The sequence below is a fragment of the Lontra canadensis genome, unplaced genomic scaffold (assembly GCF_010015895.1).
Source record: "Lontra canadensis isolate GAN:19392208 unplaced genomic scaffold, GSC_riverotter_1.0 scaffold8, whole genome shotgun sequence".
Classification (NCBI taxonomy): domain Eukaryota; kingdom Metazoa; phylum Chordata; class Mammalia; order Carnivora; family Mustelidae; genus Lontra; species Lontra canadensis.
Window position 1 is genome coordinate 761,390 of NW_022631002.1, and position 25,220 is coordinate 786,609.

The 25,220-nt window shown below is 60.1% G+C and overlaps 1 protein-coding gene across 3 annotated transcripts in view; it reads right to left on the bottom strand.

Moving 5' to 3' along the window:
- ACSF3 (acyl-CoA synthetase family member 3) overlaps positions 1 to 24,562 on the bottom strand; it is a 49,240-nt gene extending 24,678 nt beyond the window's left edge. Inside the window, exons 1-5 of one of the 3 annotated variants that reach the window (XM_032853761.1) lie at positions 24,546 to 24,562; positions 18,575 to 19,258; positions 17,241 to 17,396; positions 5,194 to 5,348; positions 4,089 to 4,234 (exon numbers count right to left, since the gene is read on the bottom strand). In XM_032853761.1, the coding sequence (XP_032709652.1) occupies positions 4,089 to 4,234; positions 5,194 to 5,348; positions 17,241 to 17,396; positions 18,575 to 19,240 (1,123 nt within the window). In that variant the 5' untranslated portion in view covers positions 19,241 to 19,258; positions 24,546 to 24,562. Of the gene's footprint in view, positions 1 to 4,088; positions 4,235 to 5,193; positions 5,349 to 17,240; positions 17,397 to 18,574; positions 19,363 to 24,545 lie in introns of those variants that run through there. The other 2 variants (XM_032853763.1, XM_032853762.1) reach the window with 2 other exon arrangements.
- Positions 24,563 to 25,220: the final 658 nt, after the last annotated feature.

The following is a 25,220-nucleotide window of genomic DNA, read 5'->3' on the forward strand; positions in this document are numbered from 1 at the left end:
TCTAGATTAAATGAACAGTTCCTTTCCTTGTGGATTCTTTTCAGCGACAAGCTTAACTCCTCCGTTGCATACGCTGCTGTCCCCCGGCCTCAGGCCCATGCAGAAGGGCTGACCACGGCTCCGCAGCAGGCCAGGGCCACAACCTTGCCTGTGGGATGCCGAGCTGGGCCAGGGCCCGAGGTCCTCACACGGCTCCCAAGTGCTGGTGTGTTAGGACCGGAGCTCAGCAGGTGACCTCGGTGTCAGCCCTCAGTGACCACAGTGTGTGGTGGTGACGCATGACGAAAACATGTTAAAGCCACAGAGCAGGTTTGGGAGGAGGCCGGTGTGGGATGGGGGCCAGCCAGGAGGGGCTCAGACAGTTCATGTGGACCCCGCCCCGTGTCCCTGACAAGGCTGCCCCTTGTGGCTCCCATCATTGGGACGAGGAGCGGGAGTGCCGAGGGCACATGGAGTGTGGCATTCGGCTGACTGACCCCGTCCTGAGGCCGGGCAGAGGCAGAGCCCCTCGGCCGCTGAGCAGGCAATCAGAAAGAACGAGCACCGTCCACTGCAACAGAGAACCTTCCGCAGGAGCCCGGCCTCGCTCAGAAATCAAGGCCAGCTCTTCCTCCCCTGTCCTGCCGAGCTCTGCAGGGGGATGTGTGCGGGCCCCACTGCCAGCCGGAGAAGGGCAAGGGCACCACCTGAACACTGCCTGCGTCCGAGCCAGTCACAGCGGCGTGTCCCCAGATGACCCCCAACTGGCTGGCTCGGCCACTGACCGGAGCGTCCCACGCCCCCTCTCCCGGAACCCCACAGATCTGAGCTGCCCACCACCACCTTCTGATGAAGGACGTGACTCAGGAGCAGCAGATGGAAGAGATGCCCAGGAAGGGGGCTCCCCCAGCTCCTATGCCCCCAGGGCACCCCCCAGCACCTCGTCTGTGCACCAGCATCCTTAGGGTTTCCATGGAGATCCCACAACTCACGAAGCCAGCGGCCACGGACTCAGCCCACAGCCCCTCTCCCCAGAGGCTCTGCCCCTCCAATCGGCCCATTGGTCCCAGGCTGTCTCCTTCGCACACACTCAGGTGCTGGGGAGGGGGCTTCTGTGAACAGCTAAGACCCCCTTGTGGCTCCCATTACCTAGGAAATTCCAACCGTTCCAGGACCTCTGCACCAGCTATGGAGAGAGACCAAATGTCTATTTCTTACCAGAAGAGGGTCCTCTCTGACCGTCCTCCTCAGCCAAAAGCACCAGCCTCCCCACTCACCGTCCTCCTCCCGCCTTTCCGTCCACTGCCTTCTCCTTCGAATATTTTTTAAAAAGGAAGAAACCCTCCTCCCAGCTTCCTCCTGCTCCGCTCTGGCCCCTTCCCCGTCTCAAGAGTGAATGCTGTCACAGCCATTACGACCTGCGAGGAAAGTGCTGACGGAACCCTAGCTGGTGACAGCACCAGACACGACTGACACCTCCAGGCAGAGACAACCACCGCAGTCCTGTAGGCCTGAGGTACCACCGGGTGAGGGTCCTGCACGGGAGACGCTACAGTCCGCGCGGGGCAGCCCTGGCTCTAGGCCACGTCCACCCGCCCAAGTGGGCCAGATGGAGCAGGGCTGTCAGCAGCAGCTGTCTCCTGCCCCCGTGGGGACGGCGTCCCCCTCCTGTCCTCTCCTGGTGTCCACCTGGAAGCGCCCCCCCTCCTGTCCTGTCCTGCCCCCGCGAGGACGGCGCCCCTCCTGGTGTCCACCTGGGTGGCAGTGTAGGCCACAGTCAGAGGTGCACCTCGTTCTTCTGAATCTCTCCGAACCGCTGTTGGCTCTCCCCAGATAAGCGTAATTGGCCTGCGGCCCTGTCCAGCATCTAGGGAGGGAGGCCGCTCTGCAGCTGGTCCCGAGAGGACGGGAAGGGGCAGCTCAGGTCCTGGAGCCCCTGGCAGCGCGCCACGAAGCCCGCCGCAGGAGCTGTTCACGCCTCTGATCTCTACCTCCACTTACCGCTGATCAGGCCTGGCCGCACGAGGCCATGAATTATTTATGCCCCTTCGTGGTACCCGCCAGGGATGCAGAGAAGGATCAGTCAGAAGATCCCACCCAGAGCTTGGCGCGGCCAACGACACTCTTCGTGCAGCACGTCCCTCTTTCAAGGCTGGCTTTGCCCTGTGCGCCCATCAGCCTTTGAGCACCTTTAACGGACCCAGTGTTCACTGCAGGGACCGTGAGAGCCACGCTCAGAGGCCATGCAGGCAGCCGGAAGGAGGGGCCGGGCTGGAGGGACCCTGAGCTGGAAGCAGGTGTGGGGCCCGGGGGTGGCTGGCCACGTCCCACCTGCATCGTGAGCCCAGCCCCGGCATCGAGCAGGACAAGACCCGAGATGCCAAGGGAAGCCCTCAACCAGGTTTCTCCAGAAACAACACCACTTGGTTTTCTAAACCGAACCACCAGCATTGCACTCGACCGCTGGCGGCCGGCTTCAGACACGGTCACGGGCATCTGATCCCGAGGCAAGAGGAGGGACTGCACCCACGCCCGCACGTACCCCACGGTGTCCTTGAGGCCGGGTCACAGCTGCAGCCACCACCTCAGACCCAAGGATTTCTGCCCGACAAACCTTGGGGATCGGAGCCTTTGTGTTTTACTTTCCTGGAAAAGGCCAGGTGAGTCGGGGACGCTCGTGGGACCTCTGTCCTGACCTCTGCTTTCCCTGCTTAGCTGGGGGTGCTCCCTCCAGCACCAGGGTGAGCCCCCGCTGGGCCTCCCTTGCACACTGCTTCCCATCCTGGCGCCTGGTCTTGTGTTTGCTCCTCTAATGAACCAGGGGATTCCCCATGCCTCTCTGCTCCCTCCTTTCCCCTGACACCATGCACTCCCGGCAAAGCAGGTGTCCCGGGGCGACAGTGTGGATGCCCGCTCCGCCCCAGGCTAGCCGTGCAGCCCCGGCCACTTGTATGGTTGCCTAAAGCCTGTGTCAACGGGGTAAGGTCACCCCTGCATCAGGGGCTGCTCTGGACAGTGTGGCAGCTTTTGGGGAGGCTGAGTACTCACCCACCTTCTGACTAGCAACCCCACCCTGGGTGTTGACCCACGAGAAATAAAGGCACGTGTTTGCAGAGGACCTGCACACACAATGTCTACAATAGCTCTGCCGGTAACTGTCCCCAGACACAAGTCCGTGTCCTTTGGCGGGGGAGCAGGCTAAGAAACAGTGGCCTGTCCACACCACGGGATTCTACGCAGTGAGGGAAAGGAAGCCGCGTCCACACGGGTGAATCTTGGACACATCCCGCTAAAGGACCCAAAGGCCATGTCCTGTACGAGTCACTGTGTGACATTCCAGAAGCAGCAAGACTACAACAAGAGAGAACAGGCGCGTGCTGGCCTGGCCTGGCGTGGAGGAGATGCTAAGCCGTCGCAGCCGTCCTCATCTCAATCCTGGGTCGGCTTTTCAAAACCTGTTTTCAGAACCTCACGGAAGCAGACATGGGCAGGGTGAGCGTGACTGTGTGTGCGAGATGCAGGGACGTAATCACGGAGTCAGAGCTATGCTGCTGTGACTTCTCCTGTGTTGTGGGCCCCCGGGGCTGGGGGGACGCCGCGTGGAGACCAGGAGAGTGCCGAGAGCAGAGCGGGGCACATCCACACCTCGGGCTACAGCTCTGTCGGCAGGGTCCCTGCTAAGGAGCCAGGACATGCAAGTCTGACTTGATGTCAGAGCATCTCAGGGAAGGCTGGACAGTGAGCCCAGGGCACGGAGCCCTGTCTGCTAGCAGATCATCCAGGCACGGGGGACCCCCCCGACGGCCCCTATGCCCTGCATGGCTCTAGGTGCCTGCACGGGAGGCTCCGGCCAGTAGCCCACGAGGCCTGCATGGAAGCAGCGCCTGCCCCGGGAGGCACTCTGCTGAGCACATGGTCCTGGTTATTCCCGTTCTTCCCATTTGTCACCGGGGAGGGACACCTTTCTGTCCTGTCCCTGACCGGCCACGTGGGAAAAATGTGAGTGCCCACAAAGGACAGGCCACAGCCGCCCCAAGGAGGTTCCCTGGCCTGGCAAGGCAGCGTCCTCCCCGGCCCGGCCCAGCTGAGGGCCAGGAGGCTGCTTGTACCTGGCACACGCGCGGCGGTCAAGGGGTTGGACAGGGCCATGCCGATCTCCGTCATGCCGTAGCGCTCCAGTAGAGTGTGGCCCGTGATGCCCTGCCACCTCTCCAGCACGGGCAGGGGCAGGGCGGCCGACCCTGAGACCATCAACCTGTGAGCACAAGAGAGGCAGCCTCAGCTTCCTGCAGCCGGCCCTGGGCTGGACAGCGCCACGCTCTCCACCCAACACCAGTGTCCCCGAGCTCACGACGAGAACACCCGCCGGAGGCTAAACCCGAACTCTGGTCTTTTCAGAGTTTGTGGGGGCGTCATCGAGCAAAACAGGTCTTCAAAAGGAACAGGTAACTACAGCAAAAAAAACAGTTTTAGGGTCTTTGGAGGCGTTCTTTGCGCACGACAAATACGCGGTCTGTAAGCGGCCCGAGACCACAGCTATGACAGTAAGAATTCGGTCTGTGGGTAAACTGCTTCCAGGTCTGCGGAGCAGGAGGAGCAGCCGCGGAGACAGCCCAGAGCCGAGCACCGAGGCAGCTGATGGGCTCGCGACGGGACACCGGTCACTCGCACCACACCGAGTACGGCCCGTTCACACCAGCCAGGCCACGTGCTCTATGTGCCGTGAGAGGCTGTGCTTGCCACGGAATGCGTGTCATGTGGCTCTGGTCCCAGTAGAAGTCACCAAGCCACCCACCTTCGTGTGCACGGTCTCAGGGCTCACACCCGAGGAAGCATCAGGCTGAAGGGCGCTGTGTCTGTGGGCTTGTAAGACAGCAGAACAGGCCCAGGCCACGGAAGGGCCCGGAAGGTCCAGCACATGTCTGTCAACGGGGCTTTGAGGGGCAGGGTAGGGGTGGGGGCGCTCCATGGGGGAGGGGGGCTCGAGGGCCAGAACGGGGGGCCTGAGCCCTCGTCCTTCCAACTGGACCACGAGACAAAGACAGACGCAGAGAGAGACAGAACACGGACAGACACGCAGAAAACGCAGCTCGCTACAGCTTTAAAGGCTGGAAAATACTGCTTCCTACCACCTGGGCCTGTTCGGCTGAACATATGTGATGTCAGCTGCCCTCTAAGGCCTTTGGGGCAGGAGAGGGGGCCGCTTCCATTTACCTAATTCTCTGCTCACAAACTGCGCGGATAAAAGCCTGGACGTGAGGCAGGGTGAGATGTCTGTCGTAGTAATCCGTCAGCTTGGCGTAGATCGTGGGCACCGCCATGAACACGTTAATCCGCGGACTCTCACCACCTAAGAGCTTTTCCCAAACCTAGAAAGGAAGCAGGAGGGATACAGGGAGACGTGAGAAAACTCACACAGGCTCCGATGCGGACAGACACGGCTGGCTCCCGCGCGGTTCCCCGAACAGAGACCGCCCCCCTCCCTCAGCTTTAAAGGCCCCGGACGCGGCTCCCACAATGAGGCATGTCACCTGAGTGACTCTGGTCGTTCCCGTGGGAGTCCCCTGTGCCGGACACTGGCGTCCGGCTGTGGGGTGACATGTGAGGGGGGACAGTCTGCAGGGAGAGAGTAGGGGCACAGCTCCGGCCTCAGGTCTGCTGTCAGGAGAGGTGACGCACCTCCCCCTCTCCCAGGTGGCACTGGTGAGCCTGTGGGTCGGCCCTGGGCCTGGCCCCAGCAGACATGCGGAGATGGTGGACGCATGACCATCCGGTGAGGTGAGAAAAAAACCACGTGCCTTCTGTGTTTTGTTGGGTAGCAGATGCTCCCTGTGTCCATACAGAGATGCCCCGAGACCTCCCTGTTGGCAGGTGTCCCCCCCAGGCTGAGAGACACTGGAGCGGCATCCCACTCTGTCTTCACCACATCACTGCCAAGTGAGCCTCCGGTGACTAGACCTCGCTCCAAAGTGTTCGAGGGGCCAATCCCATGCACCCTGACCCTTAAGAGGAAGGGTTGCCTGGAGGGCGGGTGTATCAGGGGAAATAATACCATTTTTTAAAAGACAACAATCAGCACTACCACACTGCAAAGCTTGCAGGGAAACAGGAAAAAGTGGCCCATGATTATGGAGAAAAAGTCAACAGAGGCCGACCCTCAGAAGATCCAGATGTGGGAGTTAATCAGACAAGGAATTCAAGGTCATTACAAGAAACAGGCCTTGGAATTTTGTAGAAAAGATGAACAAAATGAGGGAAAATCAAGGGTTTCATCAGCGAAGCGGAAATACAAAAGAGAACCATTACAAAACCAGAGACGTGTCATCTGAAGTCAGGAATTCACCGGACAGACTCGGACGCAGACGGGGCAGCACAGAAGAAAGGACAGCAACGGTGAGACACAGGCTCACGGAAAAGGTCCACGCAGAAGGAGGACAGGACAAGACAGAGCAAAGCGAGCAGCACGCGGGCCACAGAGGAAGCACGACACGGCACAGCTGTGGGCCTGGCAGGGACACCCCACGTCTGTGGGCTCGTGGCCTCGACACAGACCAGACAGTGCGTCTCCCCAACCTGAGCTGCAGCGTCAACGCACCCCCCAGATCCCCACGGAGCCCTGGCGCAGAAACTGACCGGCTGACCTGGCACTCACACGGCAGGGTAGAGACCCGAGAGAGCCAAGAGGAGTGTGAAAGGGGGAATAAGCGTGGAGGACTCACACCTCTCAACTCCTGACCTTGCTCCAGATAAGAGTGACCACAGCGGCGCGGTGCCGTTGGAAGGCCAGAGGCCCAGATCGACAGACCGACCGGAGCCCAGGATAAGCACCACTTGCACAGCCCGTTGTCTGCTTGTAAAGACTCTGTGTATTTATCTTAGAGAGAGCGTGTGCGTGAGCGAGTGACCATGGGGGAGGGGCAGAGGGAGAGGGAGAAGCAGACGCCCGGCTGAGCGCTGAGCCTTGGGTGACTCAGCCTCACAACCCTGAGGTCACGCCCCGAGCCAAAACCAAGAGTCACGGGGCGCCTGGGTGGCTCAGTGGGTTAAAGCCTCTGCCTTCGGCTCAGGTCATGATCTCAGGGTCCTGGGATTGAGCCCCACATGGGGTTCTCTGCTCCACAGGGAGCCTGCTTCCTCCTCTCTCTGCTGCCTCTCTGCCTACTTGTGATCTCTGTCAAATAAATAAATAAAATCTTTAAAAAAACCCCAAAAACCAAAACACAAAAAACCCCAAGAGTCAGACACTCAGCCGACTGCGCCAGCCAGGCGCCCTGTGGCCGACTGGTTTTGGACAAGAGGGAGAGCCCTCACTTCAGCTGTGGAAAGACTGATCTTTCCAACAGACAGCACAAGGGGGACTGAGCAGCCACCTGCAGAGGGACGGATTCCAGACCTTTGCCAGACACAAAAATTCACCCAAAGTGAACCAGAGACTTAAATGCATGAGCTCAAACTAGACGACTTCTAGGAAAATATCTCCATGATTTTGGATGAGCAAAGATTTCTCAGATATCACACCAAAAGCATGATCTATGAAATTAACTGATACAATGGATTTCACCTAAACTAAAATCATGTGTTTCAGAAGACACCATTAAGAAAATGAAGAGACAAACCAGACTGGGAGAAAACACCTGTAAACATCCGTCTGACGAAAGACTGACGTGTGGAACGCACACAGAAGGCTGACGATTCAATGAGATCAATAACTTGACACAAACATGGGCAAAGGTCTGAAGATCTCACCAAGGAAGATACAGAAATGCGACTGGGACCGTGAAAAAACGCTCAGCATCACTGCTCATTAAGGAAACGCAAATCGAGGGGCGCCTGGGCGGCACGGTCAGTTACGTGTCCAATTCTTGGATTTGGCTCAGGTCACGATCTCAGTGTTCTGAGATCAGGCCCCATGTTGGGCTCTGCATTCGGTACAGACTCTGCTTCAGATTCCCTCTCCCTCTGGCCCTCCCTGCTCACATACTCTCTCTCAAATAAATAATCTTTAAAAAAGAAAAAGAAATGCAAATTGAAAGCACAGCAGATCTCACCTCCTGTCTGCTAGAACTGGAACAATTACTTAACACGAGAATAAGGGCTGGTCTGATGTGGAGAGACTAGGGTCCTTGCGCACTGCTGGTGAGAATGTAAACAACAGCCCATGTGGAAAATCGTTTGGAAGTTTCTTAAAATACGAAACATAAACTTGCCCTATAATCTGACAATTCCATCACTGCATATCTCTGTAAGGTAAATGAAAACATGTCCACACAAGGGCCTGGGTGCAAATTTTCACAGCAGCATTATTCTTAACAGACCCAAACTGGAAGCAACCCACAGCCCACGAGACAGTTGCTGGGCAAACAGAGCACACGTACCCACACAACAGGGTGCTCTTCAGGAACAAAAAGGCAACCACTGCCCCATATCTTACAACGTGGGTGAAACTCTAAGATGTTTTGCAGAAAGAAGGAAGCCAGACATAAAACACTGCAAGCTGTAGGGCTCAGCACACATGCATTGTCCAGGAAAGGGACTGTGCGGAGACACAGGCTGAAGGCGGTCACCAGGGGTGGCGTGGGAACAGGGAGTGAGACAATGGCGGACAACTCTAGATTTATGAAGAATCACTGAATCATTTGCAACAGTGACTTCCAGGGTGTGTGAATCACACCTGGACAGAGCTGCAAGAAAAACATGATATGAACACTGGAGGGAAACAAGCTGGGAGACTGGTGAGCCGAGCCAACAAGGGCACGGCTGAGAGGAGCACACGGGGAGCGCCACGGGAGAGGCCTGGCAATCAGTGTCGGCGCTATGGGCTCCTGACTGCTTCAAGCAACAACAGCGACGACATGTTGTGAAAATAAAGGAGGGAGGAACGGACAGAAGTCAAACACGCAGGAAGCACAGGTGCATTAGAGAAAAGCCTCTGACACGACAATGGCCAAGAGGAAAGAAGGGAAACGTAAACGACCCACTCAGAGCTACATGAGACATCACCACAGACCCCAGAGGCACTAAACGCACAAGGAGAGAACTTACAGTGAATTTCACAATTGTGATGAGATGGACGATTTCCTTTAAAAAGCAAAACTTACCGAGACAGACACTAGAAACAAAATGTAAGCATTGGAAGTCTTGTATCTGTTAAAGGGTTCGATTCCTTCCTGGAGAGGTCTGGCCCGGATGGCTTCCACGGCGAGCTCGAGCAGACACTCAAGGGAAGAAGAGTTTCGGCCTCACACCAACCGGCCCAGGAAGAAGCCCTTCCCAAGGGAGCACTGTGCCGACATGGAAGCCCAGCGAGAAGGTCCCGAAAGAGCTGCAGACCGCGCTCCTCATGAACACACGTGCCGAAGCCTGAGCAAAATATCAGCAAATGAAATCTAACATACAGAAAGCGACAGTACATCCCAACCCTAGGACATCTGCCCCAGGGCTGCCGGGTGAGGACGCTGGAAACATGGAAGGTGTGAGCAGACCACAGTGACAGGAGGAAACACAACAAACGAAGGGACAGATGCCACGTGATCATCACAGCACACATGGCCATCTAATACTCCAACCTCGAAGGTAAAAGCTTTCGGCAGACAAGGAGGCGCCAGGTACGTCCTCCGGCTAACAGGCGGCATCGACAAAACCAACAGCTAGCATCACACTTAACTGTGAAATGTTAATGCCTTCCCCAAGACTCTGAGCCAGTCAATGGCGGCCACACCATTATTGCTTCCAAATCGGTGCTTCAGAAGTGAAAGTTCTCTGTATCACAAGACACCGTTAAACGACACTGGTTTGCGAGACAAAAACCAGACTGGAGATTCACAATACGTCATTCTGACAAAGGCCTCCATCCAGAACACGAAGAACACTACGCGTCAGTAACAAAGTCCCGGCCCAATCTGAGAAGACCTCCGCGTGGCCAACAAGCACACAGAAAGGTGCTCATGAGAAACGCAAATTCTGTAACAAACGTGGGGGCACCGCACACCCGGGGGGCGGCTGAAACGTAACAAGTCCGAGCAGCTGAGCGCTGGCAGGTGGAGCCCTTGGCCCTTGGCCCTGCGGACAGAAGCACAGAACAGAAACAAGTTAACCGCACATGACTCCACGACCCCGTAATCCTACCCCTGGCGTCTACCCCAGAGAAATGAATATATACATCTCCGAAGACACTTCCACAGAATGCTCCTGGCAGCTTTTCTCCGAAAGCCGAAACGGAAACCATCCCAAATGTCCAGCAACAGGATAGCGATGCCCGGCTGCGGGACCCTGGGTCATGAGAAGGAATCAGCTGTTGCCACGTCAATGTGGACAAACCTCAAAGGTATTATGGGGACGCGCGAGACGCAGGAGCACAGTCGCCGTGGGTCCATCCCGCACAAGCTTCAGAAACAGATCCGCTGCCTTAGAGTAAGAGCATGCAACGAGGTGGTGGTCTTCGGTGGGGGGGCTGGAAGGAGGCACAACAGACCTTCCAGCGGGCCGGGAACATTTCATATCCAAGCTGGTGTGCCCCACACACTCACCGCGACACGGTGAACCACACACTGAGATCCGTGAGTCACACTGCATGCACACCGCACCCCAACAAAAGGAAGCGAAAACACACCCGCGGACGTGACGGACAATGCCCAGTGTGGATGAGAATACGGAGCAACAGGGAGCAAGCCCCACCCTCGCTGTCTTGGAGAAGTCTGCCGGTCCAGCCCAGCTAGTGTCTGGCACTGGCAGGCACAGACCCAGGAGAAGCGCCCACAGAGAGATCCTGATGAGAATGTCCACAGCAGCTTTATTCATAATGTCCCCAAACTGGAAACAACCCAAAGTCCTCCGTGGCCGCAGGGATAAGCGATGGAACACAACACAGCAACACAAAAGACCAAGTGACAAGCAACGTAGCACAAGGATGAATCCCAGTGCAGCGCCATGAGCTGCAGGGCACAAGGGAGCACGTGTTGTCGTGTTCATTCACACAAAGAGTACACGGAACGTACCCACGGCGACAGAGCCGGGCCAGCGTCAGCTCTGGTGGGTGTGGGGGAGAGGTGCTGAGGCAGGAGAGGACCTTCCGGGGCGAGGAGAACGTCCTCTGTCTTCACCTGGGTGCAGACAGCAGCACGGGAGGCACAGGCGTAAAGGCAGATGCGGCACGTGCCTGATGCACATACGCCTGAACGTGCGCAGATCATCGTCCGCGGAAGCGAGCGTCCCCGCCGTTCAGACCCTGAGCCCGAGCTCTCGGCAGTGAGCGTCAGTGAGTGCAGACGGCAGGTGCCCTGCGGGACTGCTAGGCAGGTGGGCCACCCGCCACCGGGAAGTCTCCCCCTCACCACCACAAAATGGGAACCTGAATCCCATCTCTCACGGCAGCCACCAAATCTCAGGGGATATAAGGGACAGGGAACATGTTAAATGACACCATCGGGATGCAATCTGCAAAAGGACACGCAGTGCGACCTCTTAAACAAAACACGCCAGGAAGATGCAGAGGGAAGCCTGTGGGTAAAGCCACACCCAGCAGGACCCGGGCGCCACCGGGATCTAAGCCCGACACACTGGAGGCCACGGGCAGCCCTGGCACTGAGGACCCTGCTGGTGACACCTGACATTGGGGGTTCTGGCTCGTCGCTCCATGATGACGGCACTGTCACAACTCTAAGAAAAAGCATCCTTAGCTTCAGGGATGCAGAAATCATCTGATACCTGCGGTTCCTTTCGATCGACCCAACACAGGAGATGACGTTTCCAGCCGAACAAGAGCGACCCTGAGCCTGGAGCCGCCGAGGCCGGGTAACGGTGCGCGGCAGTCATCGCTCTCGCAGGGCTCTGAGACACAACCGACTTTAGAAAGTTTTAAGACTTGATGAAGGGGGTTAGATTAGGTGATCTCTCTAAAGGCCCCTAAAGCTGATACGGTACAATTCTTCCCAAGCACAGAAATGAACTAATATTTATTAGCAAGAAGATATTACGAATTGATGTTCAATCAACATTTGGTATGACTGAGGAAGTTCACTTGGGTGAACACAAGCCCACTTTCTTATTACTGAGCAGACAAGCGAGAAGCGAAGATAAAAAATGGGTGCGGCGAGCTTCCTGCAGCTGAGTGGAGAAGAAAGAGCTAACAGCTCCAGATCACAGCGTACCGGGCAGCGAGCAAGGACGGAATCCGTGGGGACAGGACGGCTGCCTGATAAGGCCCTTGTAGCCCAGGTGTGGCCATGAGCTTGACCCGCTGCTCCCTCTCCCCCAACACATCATGGCACTGATCTCTGTGGGCACCCCCCAAGCTCTGGAATGCAGATTTGCTGGAAATTCTGGGTAGCCTCTTACTTCCCACTGGCTTGTAAAGACACATGGGTCCGCCAAATTGGTGCTGCCTGTCACTGGGGAAGATGTGGCCTTGGGATAAGGGCAGCTGAAAAGAGTGTGGCCGTCCTGATCCGGCTAAGGTGGAACTGCCCAATGCCACGTGGCACTCACGTGTGTGGCTGACCTGTGTGCAGACCCTGCCAGCTCCTGGTCTGGTGAGCCCCGACAACACCCTCCCCTTGGCCAGACCTCGTTCTGCCCACCAAGGTCTCACCTGTTGCCAGGAGCATGTGGACGAGAGGACACACAACGGGACAGACTCCCACATCCCAGGGGAGGTACCATGGCGGGGGGCTCCTCCCTCACAGGCTGCCTGGCACAAGATGGGGGAGGACAGGCCCCCTAAACTGTCCATCCACTCTGGGGAGCCGTCATCTGGTCCCCAGGCTACAGGAAGGTCCCTCAAGGCTACAGGAAGGAGGGAACACGTGCTGACTGGTGCTGTGGTCCTCCAGCCTGGCCTCTGACCCCCAGCACACAGGTGACAACCAGATGCCACCTCCTGAGGGCGCCTGTCCTAGCACTCACCCAAGTCAGCAAAGGGGGCAGCGGCTGTCCTGAAATGCCACATTTCCTCCCCGCTGTCCCAACCCCCCAGAAACTAACACTCGTCCACCTCGGGATTCCGTGCGGAGAGCGAGTCCCCCTAGAGCCTGCCTCTCACTGGCAAGAGCGCTTCTGAGGCAGCCGGACCGCAAAGCCCTGCTGTGCCGTGAGCTGCCATAGCAGATCAGACAGTGGTTCCCAAATCAGGCTGCCCACAGGAACCCCTGTGAGCTTGCAAACTTGCTGAGCCGGGACGCCACCCACCACGGAGGCAGCCTTGCGAGGGCCCCGGGCGCCTCTCTCACTCACCCTCTCCCCACTCCGCTCTGCTCTGTCACCAGGACGGGAAAGAGAGCTCAGGTCTCAGCCCTGTGGGACTGCTAGGCAGGTGGGGGACCAAAGGGAAGGCTTAACCAGTTGAACACAGTGACCCCAAGGGTCAAACCATCACTCGTTTTTTGGCAATCCTAAACAACACAGAAAGCTGTTCTTGCGTTCTGAGGTGCTCCAGCCAAAAGTGGGTGACGAGGCCCCAGCTCCTGTGGTCTGTGGGTACACCCTGCCCGAGAAGCCCCCACGCTACGGCTCCAACCTGAGACTATGGGAGTGTCGTGCACTCTGCCCCCCTCCCCCCAACTCTGCAGACACCCTGATGTACATTCAGCCTGAAGACACCCCCCACCCCCACCAAGATGCCTACTGCTCAGATCCCAGAATGAACTTGGTCTGGGGTCACAGGTCTCCTGGGGCAGCATGGTTATTCCAGGGAGAGTGTCCTGGGCAGGGGTGGGGACCCCAGCAGCCTACATGGCTGAGCCCCTGAGAGCCCCAACCTCACGTGACCAGGGTTCTGGGGCGGCCGGCACAGCCTCTGCCCACCAGGCAGGTTCCCAGGAGGTCCCACGGCACCACCCTGATTTAGTGCCTTTGGCAGAAATTGCCCCCTTGGCCAGAGGCGGAGATCCTGGGGCGTCAACCAGAGGGAATCCACGGAGACACAGGAGGGACACGGCCTCATCGGCAGCTGGCATGTTCCGCAGGCTGTGACAGCGGCTCCTGGCCGCCCCCACCCCCCCCGCCTGCCCTCACGTCAAGGCCATCTCACGAGGCCCGATCATGGGCCACGGAGAGCCTGTCACCCCATAGCTGGCCCATGCCGGGCTCAGCGGGGAGACCCCCAGAGCCCAGGACCCCACGCCGTCTACTGCCACCGCAGAAACCCGGCCCCCACCTTACGCGGAGCTCCTCAGCAGAAGCTACGAACCGTCTCCTAACCCCACACGGTGCAAAGCGAAGAAGCTGTCGCTGCTGATTTACACGGACAGCTGCTGACGGACACACAGAATGAACTGAGAAAACGCACAAACGTTCACAGACACAAATGTGTGCACGCCCAGACCTTTGCAGGGAAGTTACTGTTTCCAGGAGGATGGATTTTAAGTGGACAGCTGCTACACTGTATCTACTTACACTGCTTCTTTACTTGATACTAAAAAACTTATTAAACCAACAACTGTACCCCCTCCACGGCTGAATGCCTGTGCCACAAATCCACACACTCACAACGTACTGAGACGGCGCACCGAGGTTTTGAGCCGGCTACCCACCAGTGAGCCCTTGTTGTTGCTCACACAGCGAGAAGGGTCCACGTGTCATCCACTCACCCACAAACGCCCAGACCCTGCACTGCTTTACGACCTCGGGACACCCCACGAACAGAAGGGGCGACATCCTAGGGGGAGTGAGGAGATGTGCAGGACACCTGGCCAGAGGTGGTGACCAATGTAGGGGCAGGGGCAGAAGCGGGACCGCGGTGAGGAGGGCAGTGGCCTCGGGGATCACGGCTGTGGGCACATTTACTGCAAGAGAGGCTCGAGTGTCGGAAGGGAGGGGGAGGGAGGCAAGGGGACACGGTGCGCCCTCGGAGACGAGGCCCGGGCTAGCGGGCTGTGGGGGTCCGGGTGAGTTGCCTGGGGGGAGACCAGGCTTGGGTTGGGGGGGCAGCGCTTTCTTCCTGTTCCTTCTCTGTGGTTCCTGGGTCTGTGGTTTGGGGAAGAAAAGGTCTGCTTGGTCTCGTACTGCTGCCCCGAAGGGTGTCCCTGCCACCCCCACCAGGTGCACACACGTCACTCCCAAATCAGGAGCTAGGACATGGGGACTTTCACGACATCGGCAGTGTCGGCTGTCAGCCACTGGGGCTGCAAGTCAGGGTGGGTCGGCCTCTCCCTCTGTTTAAAGGGAACCTGGAAGCTTAGGTCTCCAGAGATCTGGTTCTGCCCCTCCCTCTTCCTGCCTCTAAAACCAAGCCGAGGACGGGGGGGACCTTGGGCAGCACGGCAGTGGGTCCCGAGAAAGGCTGGCCACTCGTCCAGGTCAGGGCAGCCAGCCATCCGGTCAGGGTTGGGGAGAGCAGGGCCCTGGGTCAGAGCCCTGCCAAGAAGGGGCGCGTGCATGGGGGGAGGGGTCACACATCACGTCTGCTGGGAGGCTTTTATGTCTAGAACGCGGACATCGCCCCAGCCTGCTGCCCCAAAGGGCATCTGCAAGCCGCAGACCCTCTGTCCACATAAGACCACTCGGGACTCTGCTGCTCAGAAACAGACGCGCGCTGGAGGCGAAGCTGTGGCGGCTGAAGGGGCGGACAGAAGGCCCCGAGCCCTCCTGGAGCCGTGCCCTGGGCTCTCGGGACGGGTCCGAAGCAACCGCCTGGGCCTGAGGGCCTCCGCCCCTTCTGCCCAGTCCACAGTGGCTCCTTCTCTAACTCCTACCACCGGCCGTCAGCAGACAGGCTCACTGGCTCATCTGAGACAAAGCTCTTCCTGGACTGAAACTCTAGCAGCCGCCAGAGAAGAAAGGGTCCCCTTCTCCATGCTCTGTCTTCCTGGGAGAGGTGTCCGTGTCGGCTGCGATGCCCCTGCTGCGTGCTGGGCGCTCCTGCACATCCCCGGGACAGCGCTCACGCTGATGCTCCTCCTCAGAGGCCGAGACCGAGGGTCAGAGAGGCAGAAGGTTGCCTGGGCTGTGCTGCTCCGCACGGCTGAGCTGGGTCTAGGCCAGCTGCCCCCAGAGCCTCACTCCGGACACATGTGTGGATTAAGGCTCTGGGCTGCAAAGGGAGGATGGGGTCTACAGCAGACAGGAAGGTGGATGCTGCTGAATGCTGCCGACCAGGGACCCTGAGGCGCCTTCGGGAGGGCTGCCGGGCAGGGAACCTGGGCGCTCTCCCTAACAGACCGTCCGTGGGCCAGGAGCCTTCAGGCAGCTGGAGTGCTGGGTGAGCGCCCACCAGAGCGAGAGCTCGGTCTCCTCCAGCTGGGGACGGTCCGCCCCTGTGGGACAGCCCCCACACAGCCACCAATCCACACCAGGAGCCTGGCCTCGGGGGTCCCCTGGGCTCTTCACCTTGGCGATCTGGCTATTTGGTGTTTTGAAAAGTAGCACGACATGACCTAACCGTTCTTTTTCAACATCTTCCTTGTGATTAAAACCTCTGTTCATCACAGAAATTGTAGCAAAAGTCAACGCACGTTTCAAAGCGCCATGCTTCAGCATCTCTGCGGAGCAAACGCAGTCAGCCAGCCGTGCTGGGCGGCCCCTCCCAGGACAGGCCCAGCCGCTTTCCCCGGGGGCGGTCTGTGTGGAGCCCGGCCTCAACCACCACAGATGGGGAACTGAGGCTCAGAGTCCAGTGGCAGGTCCGCACCTGGCCAGGTCTGTCTTCCCTGCAAAGTGGCCTCGTCATCGCTGTGCTCTGTTCCACCGGGGGGCCCAGGGGCTGCCTGGCCGGGCTGACTGGGAGGGGACGGAACACGACGCTACAAAAACGCACACATCGGGGACCAACCAAGGGCCCCCAGCTGCACCTCCTGCTCTAGAACAAAGGAAAGCTGGTGTTCTTGGCTGAGCAATGGGCCCAAAACGTCCTGTTCTAATCCATGTGGATACGCCACCTCGTGGGGCAAAGGGACTCTGCAGACGCGGCTAAGGCTTGTGAGAAAGCAGGGTGCCCTGGCCGCGCAGACAGACCCCTATGCTCACGGGGTGCAGATGCGGCGGACAGAGCTGTGGTGAGGCGGCTGACAGGCAAGGGCACGGGGCCGCGCGATGCCAGAAGCAGCAAGAAACGGCCTTTCTAGATGCAGGCAGCCCCGCCCACACTCCCAACATTTGCTCCCCAAGACTCTCAGAAGTCTGGGTGTTGTTTTAGGCTCTCCCAGTCTGGGATCATTTGTTAGAGCACCAACAGGGACTCACACAGCTGGCAAAGTTGACACCACTGAGGAAGGCGCCTGGTCCACAGGCACCCGGATCCAGCCATGGCGCAAGCCTGACCCCCAACTTACCAGCTGTGCGTTGAACTCGGGGAGCATCACACAGGTGGCCCCCACCCAGAGTGGACACAGCAGCTTGTTGACCACGCCGTGCACGTGGTGCAGTGGGAGGACATGGAGAATCACGTCGTCTTTACTCCACGCCCACTTGTGGACCAGCCCTGTCACCTGTGGGATGATAGCACAGCCTCAGACGGGATGGAAGCCACCAGGCCAGCCAGGGCCTCCACAGCCAGGGAGACAAGCTGGGAGGCTCGCACTCTGCTGGCCAGCCCTTCACAGCATCTGGAGGGGACGGTGGCCATGTGCCCAAGGGTCTACTGGCTCGTCTGCAGACCCCCAGGTCCAAGAACAGAACTGGACACAGTCAGAGCTTTGATGTGGGGGCCCCAAGGCCTCCACATGTGCTCTCGGTGGCCCCGTTCCCAGGCAGGCAGAGGCATGATCCCGGCTCCAGTGGGCCCTGGGGTTCCAGGCCTGAATCCGAGCGCCCGCCCTACTCTGCCTCCTGACTCAGCGCCTCCCTCACCCCAGCTGAACGGTCACAGCACTCGGAGGTGGGTTCCCACCACGTCCTGAGCTTTGAGTGAGATGCACCGTGAAACACGCCCACTGGAATCTTCTGAAAGTCACCTGTGAGGATGCCCGCAAGCCTCCACGACCACTGCGGGCAAACACAGGGACAGACGCACCCTCACAGGCACTGGGCAGCAGACGGTCTCTGCAGACAAGAGGTACGTCTTGCAGGAGACACAGAGAACCTACCAATGATGCCATGGCTGCAGTCAGCCCGGACTCAGTTTACCCCACCGCTGAGACTCAACGGCACTGACCTCACACCCCACCTCTGGTTCTGAGCGTCTCCTATTTTACTGCTCCTAGAGAACGAGAGTCTGGATCATGTATTTTGGAAGCAGGGAGGACAGAAATCGCAGGTAAGTAAAGCAGCTGGGGAACTCGGCTGAGATGCTGAGCCCTGGAACAGGAGAACAGCACCCGAACACGGGACCCGAGTCCTGCACTCAGATCTCGAGAGAAGGCTGGTTTTCAGTGCTGAACCTGCGTCTGAATGTTTGCACCCCAGCTGCTGCCTCTGAAACCCTCAGCATCATACGCGGGCCCCACTGTTCTTTGCTGGCTACGGAGCCCTAAGGAGCCCGCAGGGGGCCCCCGCTTTCCCATCACCCATCCCACAGGTCCGAAGGACTGGTGGCCACTTCCGGCCACAGGCTTTAGGGAGGGCCATTAGAATGGGGGCAGCCACAGGTGGTGGCCTGGGAAAGGCAGGACAGACCCCCCCCCAGGGGCCCCGGTATCGCAGCACCCCCCCGGCCCCCAGCACTCACCATGGCCCTGATGTTGCCGTGAGTGCTCAGCACGCCCTTGGGCCTCCCCGTAGTCCCGCTGGTGTAGATGATCATGGCGCCTCGGTCTCTCCAGTTCCGCTCAGGCACCCCCCACGCCCCAGGCTCCTCAGGGGCCGTACCATAGACCGTGGGTGGGAGGGGCAGCAGGGGGACCCCCAGCTTCCTGACCACCGGGCGCAGGAGTTCCAGGTACTCCTGGCTGGCGAGGACCACAGCGCTCCGGGAGTCCTGGATGAAATACTCCAGCTCAGCCTGGGGGTGCTTCCGGTAGAGGGGGACAGCAATGCCTCCACCCATCCACGAGGCCCACTGTGCCACCACGTAGGAGACATCGTTGGAGCACAGGAAGGAGACCCTCTCCTCCTGGAGGTCCCCGTCAGCACGCTCGAGGAGACGGCACAGCTCCCGGGACAGGCGCAGGCTGTGGTTGTAAAGGTCCCTGTACGTGTGCTGGCCATGCTGGTCAACCAGAGCAATCCTGTCCGCAAAAGCCAGGGCGCGGGTGTACACCGGGGCGCTCCCGTCAGCACAGACAGCTGGGGTCGTGTGCAGGGGGCTGCTTCCACTGCCTCTCCAGGGGGCCAGCCGCTGGGAGGCCACAGCACAGAGCAGGCGCGGGAAGGACATCACGGGATGGGGCAGCATCACGCCAGCTTGATGGACCTGGGGCGGGGCCGGAAGAGAGGAACAGCAAGCATGGTCACCCGTCTGTTCTCACCTCTGCCCACCCGACGGAGCGTGCCCACTGCACTCCCGAGGTAACCTCCCCCAGCAGAAGGCGAGGCACACCGTGTGACAGCTTCCGGGTTCATTCACTGCCCAACATTCCAGCTCTTGTCTCCTCTCAGGGATGGACTTCAAAAGTAGTCAAGATGCTAAAACAATGAAACTCGGTAAAACCAAGGAAAGGCGAATTCAGTGCCCTTAAATTCTGAAGAATGGTTTTTATTTTCTTTTAAAGATTTTATTTATTTGACAGACAGAGATCACAAGTAGGCAGAGGCAGAGAGAGGGGGGGAAGCAGGCTCCCCGCTGAGCAGAGAGCCCGATGTGGGGCTCGATCCCAGGACCCTGAGACCATGACCTGAGCCGAAGGCAGAGGCTTAACCCACTGAGCCAGCCAGGCGCCCTGAAGAATGGTTTTGAGCTGGAAAATGACTAGCCAAGAGGGGAAAGCCCCAAGGACAGCTCAGCACCCCTTTTCTGTCCATACACGGGCCAAACCCAGACACGTGGCTCACTTCTGCTCCACGCAACCCCCACAGGGAGGGCATGTGGGGACACAGGTGTGCGGACATGTCCCTGGAGTGTCAGTCCAGCTTTAAGCTGAATCGGGACTCCTCCCTCTCCCCCTGCTAGTCTAACTACTAAAATAACCGCCCAGTGCGGCCGGCCAGGAGAAGAGCCTGCTGAAAGGGGCTGTGGCCTTTGCGGGCTGGTCTGGCTCCGTGCCCATGTCCTGCGTGGGGACAGCACCTCACAGGGACAGCCACGAGCGTCGGCACCTAACAGGAGCAGACGCACACTTTCCAGATTGCTTCTGCGGGCACAGCTCCTCTCCAGAGTCGGGGGCCCACAGACACGCTGGACCCTGCCTCCAGCAGAACTGGAAGACTCCTTCCCAGAGCCAGGCGGCCGGTACGGTCAGTAACTACCGTCCACTCTGGTGTGCTCACTCTTCCCCACCGTCACCTCTGGCGCGCGGGGTCACTGCGCCGCCCTCCCTGGGCTCAGCCCCTTTCTGGGCTCATGTGTTCCCCAGGGATTTCTACTGAGAACCATTTGACACGGCAAGTGAGATGCCCCTCCCACACTCTGCCATGTTTGTGCCTCTCAACCTGACCTTCAACCACCCTGTTCGGTAAACAAGGAGACCACCTTTGACCCTCGCTCACGCAAAAGAAAATTCGAAACTGCTCAGCCAGCAGGCGGGCACAGACGGAGCCCACCTGGGGCTTCCCCCCCCCAGCCGAGCACACCAGAGCCGGCAGCCGCGTCAGCTCATGACTGCACACCCACCGTTCCCAGGGGCAGCTAGGCCCCGGGGACCCCAGACAGCACGTCTGAATGCCACCAGCCAACAGGACACCTGCCAGCCGTGAATGGCAGAACAGAAGCTGTAAGTGTTGTCTCCTCTGCGGCAGGCCCAGCAGAACAGAGATGCTTAGGAACGCCTGGGCAGGCAGGGGCCAGGCTCCCCTGCTGCCTCCCTCCGGCTCAGGCTCAGTCTCCCACGCCCCCCAGCTCGGCACGCTCCCTCCCCCAGAGATCCACGTTTTTCTGTCTCCCAGAAACTTGCTACGGGGGTGGGGGGACTAATGTGTTATTGTTTGTTATGCGTACTAAACAGTTCTGTTCTCTGTTCTTAATTTAACAACAGATTATACCCAACGCTCTATAATTACCTAACCAGACGCTCCAGGGCAGGGGGAGCTGCTGGTTCTGGGGCAGCTGGGGCTCCACACAGTCTCTGTGCAGGCTGGCCACGCCGCAGCAGACCCCTCGGGCCTCCGAGGACCCTCTCAGCTGCAGCTCCTTGCTCCGAGGTGCCGGGCAAATATTCCTCAATGCCCCACAGCCCCCACCGGACGGCAAGCCCTCAGATGCACCAGAGCCACGCCACTCCCAGATGAGGGAGGCGGTCTTCTGGAGCCGTGGCGTCCTACCACTTCTCTGCGCCCTTGTCCCGACCCCCACACAGGGTTCAGAGGTGGACTGGGGGCTGGTTCCACATCTCCGGACTTCTGTTAGCATAAAGAAACCTGACACGCGGTAAGGAAACAGTAATGCCACGAGCGCGTCAGACATGCCAGTTTCAGGAAGAAAGAGAGCTGGTGAGGGGCAAAGCAGCGTAGCCTGACAGGTTTCCTGTCCCCACTTCCTGCAGACCCTCCTGTTCCTCCTACAGGCGGTGCGGAAAACAAAACAGAGTGTGCAACTAGAAAACCTGCTACCAGCCTCTCTGGCCGGATTCTTGTTGGGGAGAGTACAATGGAGAGTCCCGGGGTGTGCGGTGGAGTGGACAGTGTCCTCTGGGGTGCTAAGGAGCAGGGCACCCCGGCAGCCAGAAAAGCTGCTTCTCCCAGCCCTCTCCTGGGAGAGGTGGTGCCCGGTCAGGTCTCCCAGGGCGGGGGGGCCTCCCCTCCAGGATCTCAAAGCACAGACACCTCCTGCCTCCCTCACTGGGAGAGGGGAGCAAGCCGCCTGCGTCTGCCAGGGCCCAAGAAGCAGCACCATCCTGAGCCAGACGGCAGCTGTGAGAAGCTGGAGCCCACGCTGGCGACACAGAACTGGAAAACAGGGCTGCGCCCATCTTCCTCCCTTGTGGGGCCTCGGCCGACTCCGCAAGCAGGGCTGGGGGTGGAAGCCGCGAGAGGCGGTCACAGCAACAACCCCCAGAGAACCCAAGAGGGAAAGTCCCCTGCCCGACACCACAAAATAATGGGAGAACCAGCGATCCAAGCCCAGGCCTGGCGGGTCCCCCCACACTCCCATTCGGCTGTAGGACAAGTGGCAAGGAGTGTCCACGATGGGGAGCTGCCCGGAGAGGCTGACACCTGAGTTATCTCAAGAGGCCTTGGCAGCCAGGCTGCCCCCAGGACCTGGGGGGCCCCTCTGACGAGGGCACCAACTCGGCCCTCCCAAAGGGTAATTCAGTATCACTTCCAGGATAAGACAAAATTTAAAAACCTCAGAAAATACATGCCCTTTGCTCCCAGGTTGTTCTCCTTAAAATGTACCCTCAGAAAACAATCAGAGATGCACAGAGGGGAGGTCCACGGCAGCACCATTTATGATACCGAGAACCGGTTCCAAAGGGTCCACATGGGGTCTACGGAGGTCAGCCGGGGAGGGCACGAGCTGCCTGCCAGGCCGTGTCCTGCAAGAGCTCCAGGCACGGGCAGGTAAACCCCCAGGTGTTCATAAGTTACAGGGTGCAGGGGATGTCCGTGTTTTCTCAGCACTTCCCCGTCTTCTCCAGTTTTTTGGAAATGAACATGTACGACCTTCATAATCCGACTTTTTAAAGGCCTAATAAATGTCACTTGTTTCTTAAAACTGGAGATGCTTGAACTTCAGTATTAGTATCTTCTTTCGCACAACAAAGAAAAAAAACAAAAAAAATTTGTTCTGGATGGTGGATCTACGGGTTTGTAAGTGTCTGTAGCTCTCCGATTTCTCAAACGGTAGAAGCAGACAGCAGGAGAACAGCAGTCTCCTCTTGGCTAGAACTCCTGGTTCACGGACGTCTGTGCGGCCAGTGACGTCCGTCCCGCGGCACACACACTATGCACACGCACACACGCTTGCGGCCATCTGTTGGAGGGACGGCCGGGAGCGGATGTGGCAGGCACGCCCTCCTGGGAGGGGCAGCGGAGCTGCAGCTGGGGGTGGGGGGGCAGGAGAGGGCCGCTGAGCCAATGTGGGGGCTCCTGAGCTCAGTGGGTGGTTCCCGAGCGGATGTCCAGAAGAGGCCCTCCCAGTGCTCACCGGGGGCCTCACAACAAAAATAACTTAATTTGGGTAAACACGGCCAGAGTCCCCTGCAAAGAGGCTGCCCTCATTTGTTCTCCCAGCAAACGTGTGGGGGGCATGGGGCCCTCCCTTCAAAACAGCTTCAAGTCACTCAGGTTTGTGACCCAGAACTCACTCCTTCACACACAGGACAGAGCTACATCTTCATTTTGGCTGGAACAGGCACAATCAGGATCAGGATCCGCCTTGAACAGGCACAGATACCAACCTCTTGAGGGCAGAGGACTTGTGTGTCTCCCTCGCGAACACCTCCGGGTCCAGAAAGACCAAGAGACCCCTCAGGAGAGCCCCACCTTCCGACCGCGGGGCCTCCTGTGGTCATGGGGTTCCCGTCACTCCCCGCGGCTCGGCCCAGAGGGAATGGCCACGAAGGACATGCAGTTAGGCCATGGGCTCTCCGCGTCGCAGCCACCCGGCTTCACGCAGCTGCTCTCAACACGCCCGGCCCAGGATAAGCAGCGTCGCTGTGCCGCAACGTCAGAGCCTCGGCCCAGACCACAGAAACCTGCCTTTTGGGGAGCTGGGCCAGCCCGCCTTCTCCCAGAGGGGGACACGCTGCTCTCGGATTGCACCGGAGCCTGGCCAGAGACCCGCCGACCGGGCAGCCTGACCACCCAGGCAGACCGCCAGAGCGTGTGCGCCTCGCGGAAGCCTCTCCTGACACGGGGGTGCCCCCTGCGGGCTCGGACTCAGCGCACACCCGGCGGCGGCTCCTCCCGTTAGCCTCCGCGCGGGGGACGTCCTGACAAGACCCGCCACACGGCCGGTGCAGGGCGGCCTGGCCGCACGGAAGGGGCCAGCGGCAAAGACCACGTCCTGGGGCCGGCTGCCTCCGCGGCCGGGTGCACGAGGACCACCTTCTCCCCGTGCTGGGAGGCACTCCTGTCCACACCAGGCCTCCGGTTTCGGGGCTGTTCTCAAGGTCGTATTTTTAAGGGCCGGGCATTCACGGACACTACATCAAAACTACGGCCAAAACGGACAGACGCGCGCTTAAACCCGCATCCGTGCTAGGCAGCGGGGCGCCGGCTCCGAAGGCCGCCGGCTCCGAAGGCCGCCCGGAGGGACGAAGCTTGCCATCCCGGGGCCGGCGTCCACGCCACTGCCCAGGCCAGCCTTGAAGAGGGTGCTGGGGCCTGGGCCGTCTCGTCGCAGCGGTCGCGTCCCGGCGCCCCCACGCCTGCCGGTGGCTCACACCCCCCCCCCCGGGGCTCCGACTCCCGCCCCTTCCCGCACCCCCGAGACCGGGCTCACGGCCGCCCGCCTCCCAGGAGGTGGCTGCTCACAGGGCCTCCCGAGCGCCTGTCCCCAGACCCCCGGCGCGGGAGCCGCCGGACGGCGTGCGCAGGTGCACCCACACTCGCGCGCCCGCGGAACACAACCGACTTCGCGCGGCACGAGAAGCTCCGCTCACCCGGGCCGAAGGCCGCCCGCCCGCCCGCACGGCCCCCGGAGCCGCGCCTCGGGCGGGGTCCCCGCACTCCACCAGGGCCACCTGCGGCCACGGGGGCGGGGCGGGGACGCGGAGCCCGGGGCGGGGACACCCGCGGGGCCCAGGGGGCGGCCGGCTCTACCTCGGCGGCCCGGCGCCCGCTCCTCCTCCTCCCGCGCCTCCGCGGGCCGGTCCGCAGCCGGAACCGGAAGCCCGGCTGCGCGCGCACCAACCGCGTCCGGCGCCCGAGCGCGTTCCCCGGCGCGTGCGGCTCCTCGGAGGCGGGTTCCGGGCGCGGCCGGGCGCGGCCGGGCGGGGCCGGGGGCTCCCGTGGGGTCAGCGACCGCGTCCGCGCGAGGCCGTGTACAGCCCGACGGCCCCGGGTCACTCCGGCGTGCGGGGCGTGCGGGGCTCCCGCGAGGACGGCGCTGCCCTGGGGCCAACCCTCCGGACGCGGGGGCGGAGAGACCGAGCGGCGGAAAGGGCAGAGGGAAGACGGGACGGGCCGAGCCGGAGGTCCTGTCGGGAGCGAGCTTCGGGGAGCGAGACGGACGGCGGGCGGCCGCGGGGTGCGGGGTGCGGGGTGCGGGGAGGGTGCGGGAGGGCGCTGAGGCCGCAGCTGCTCCGGGTGAGCAGCGGAGCGGGGCTGACCGGGGC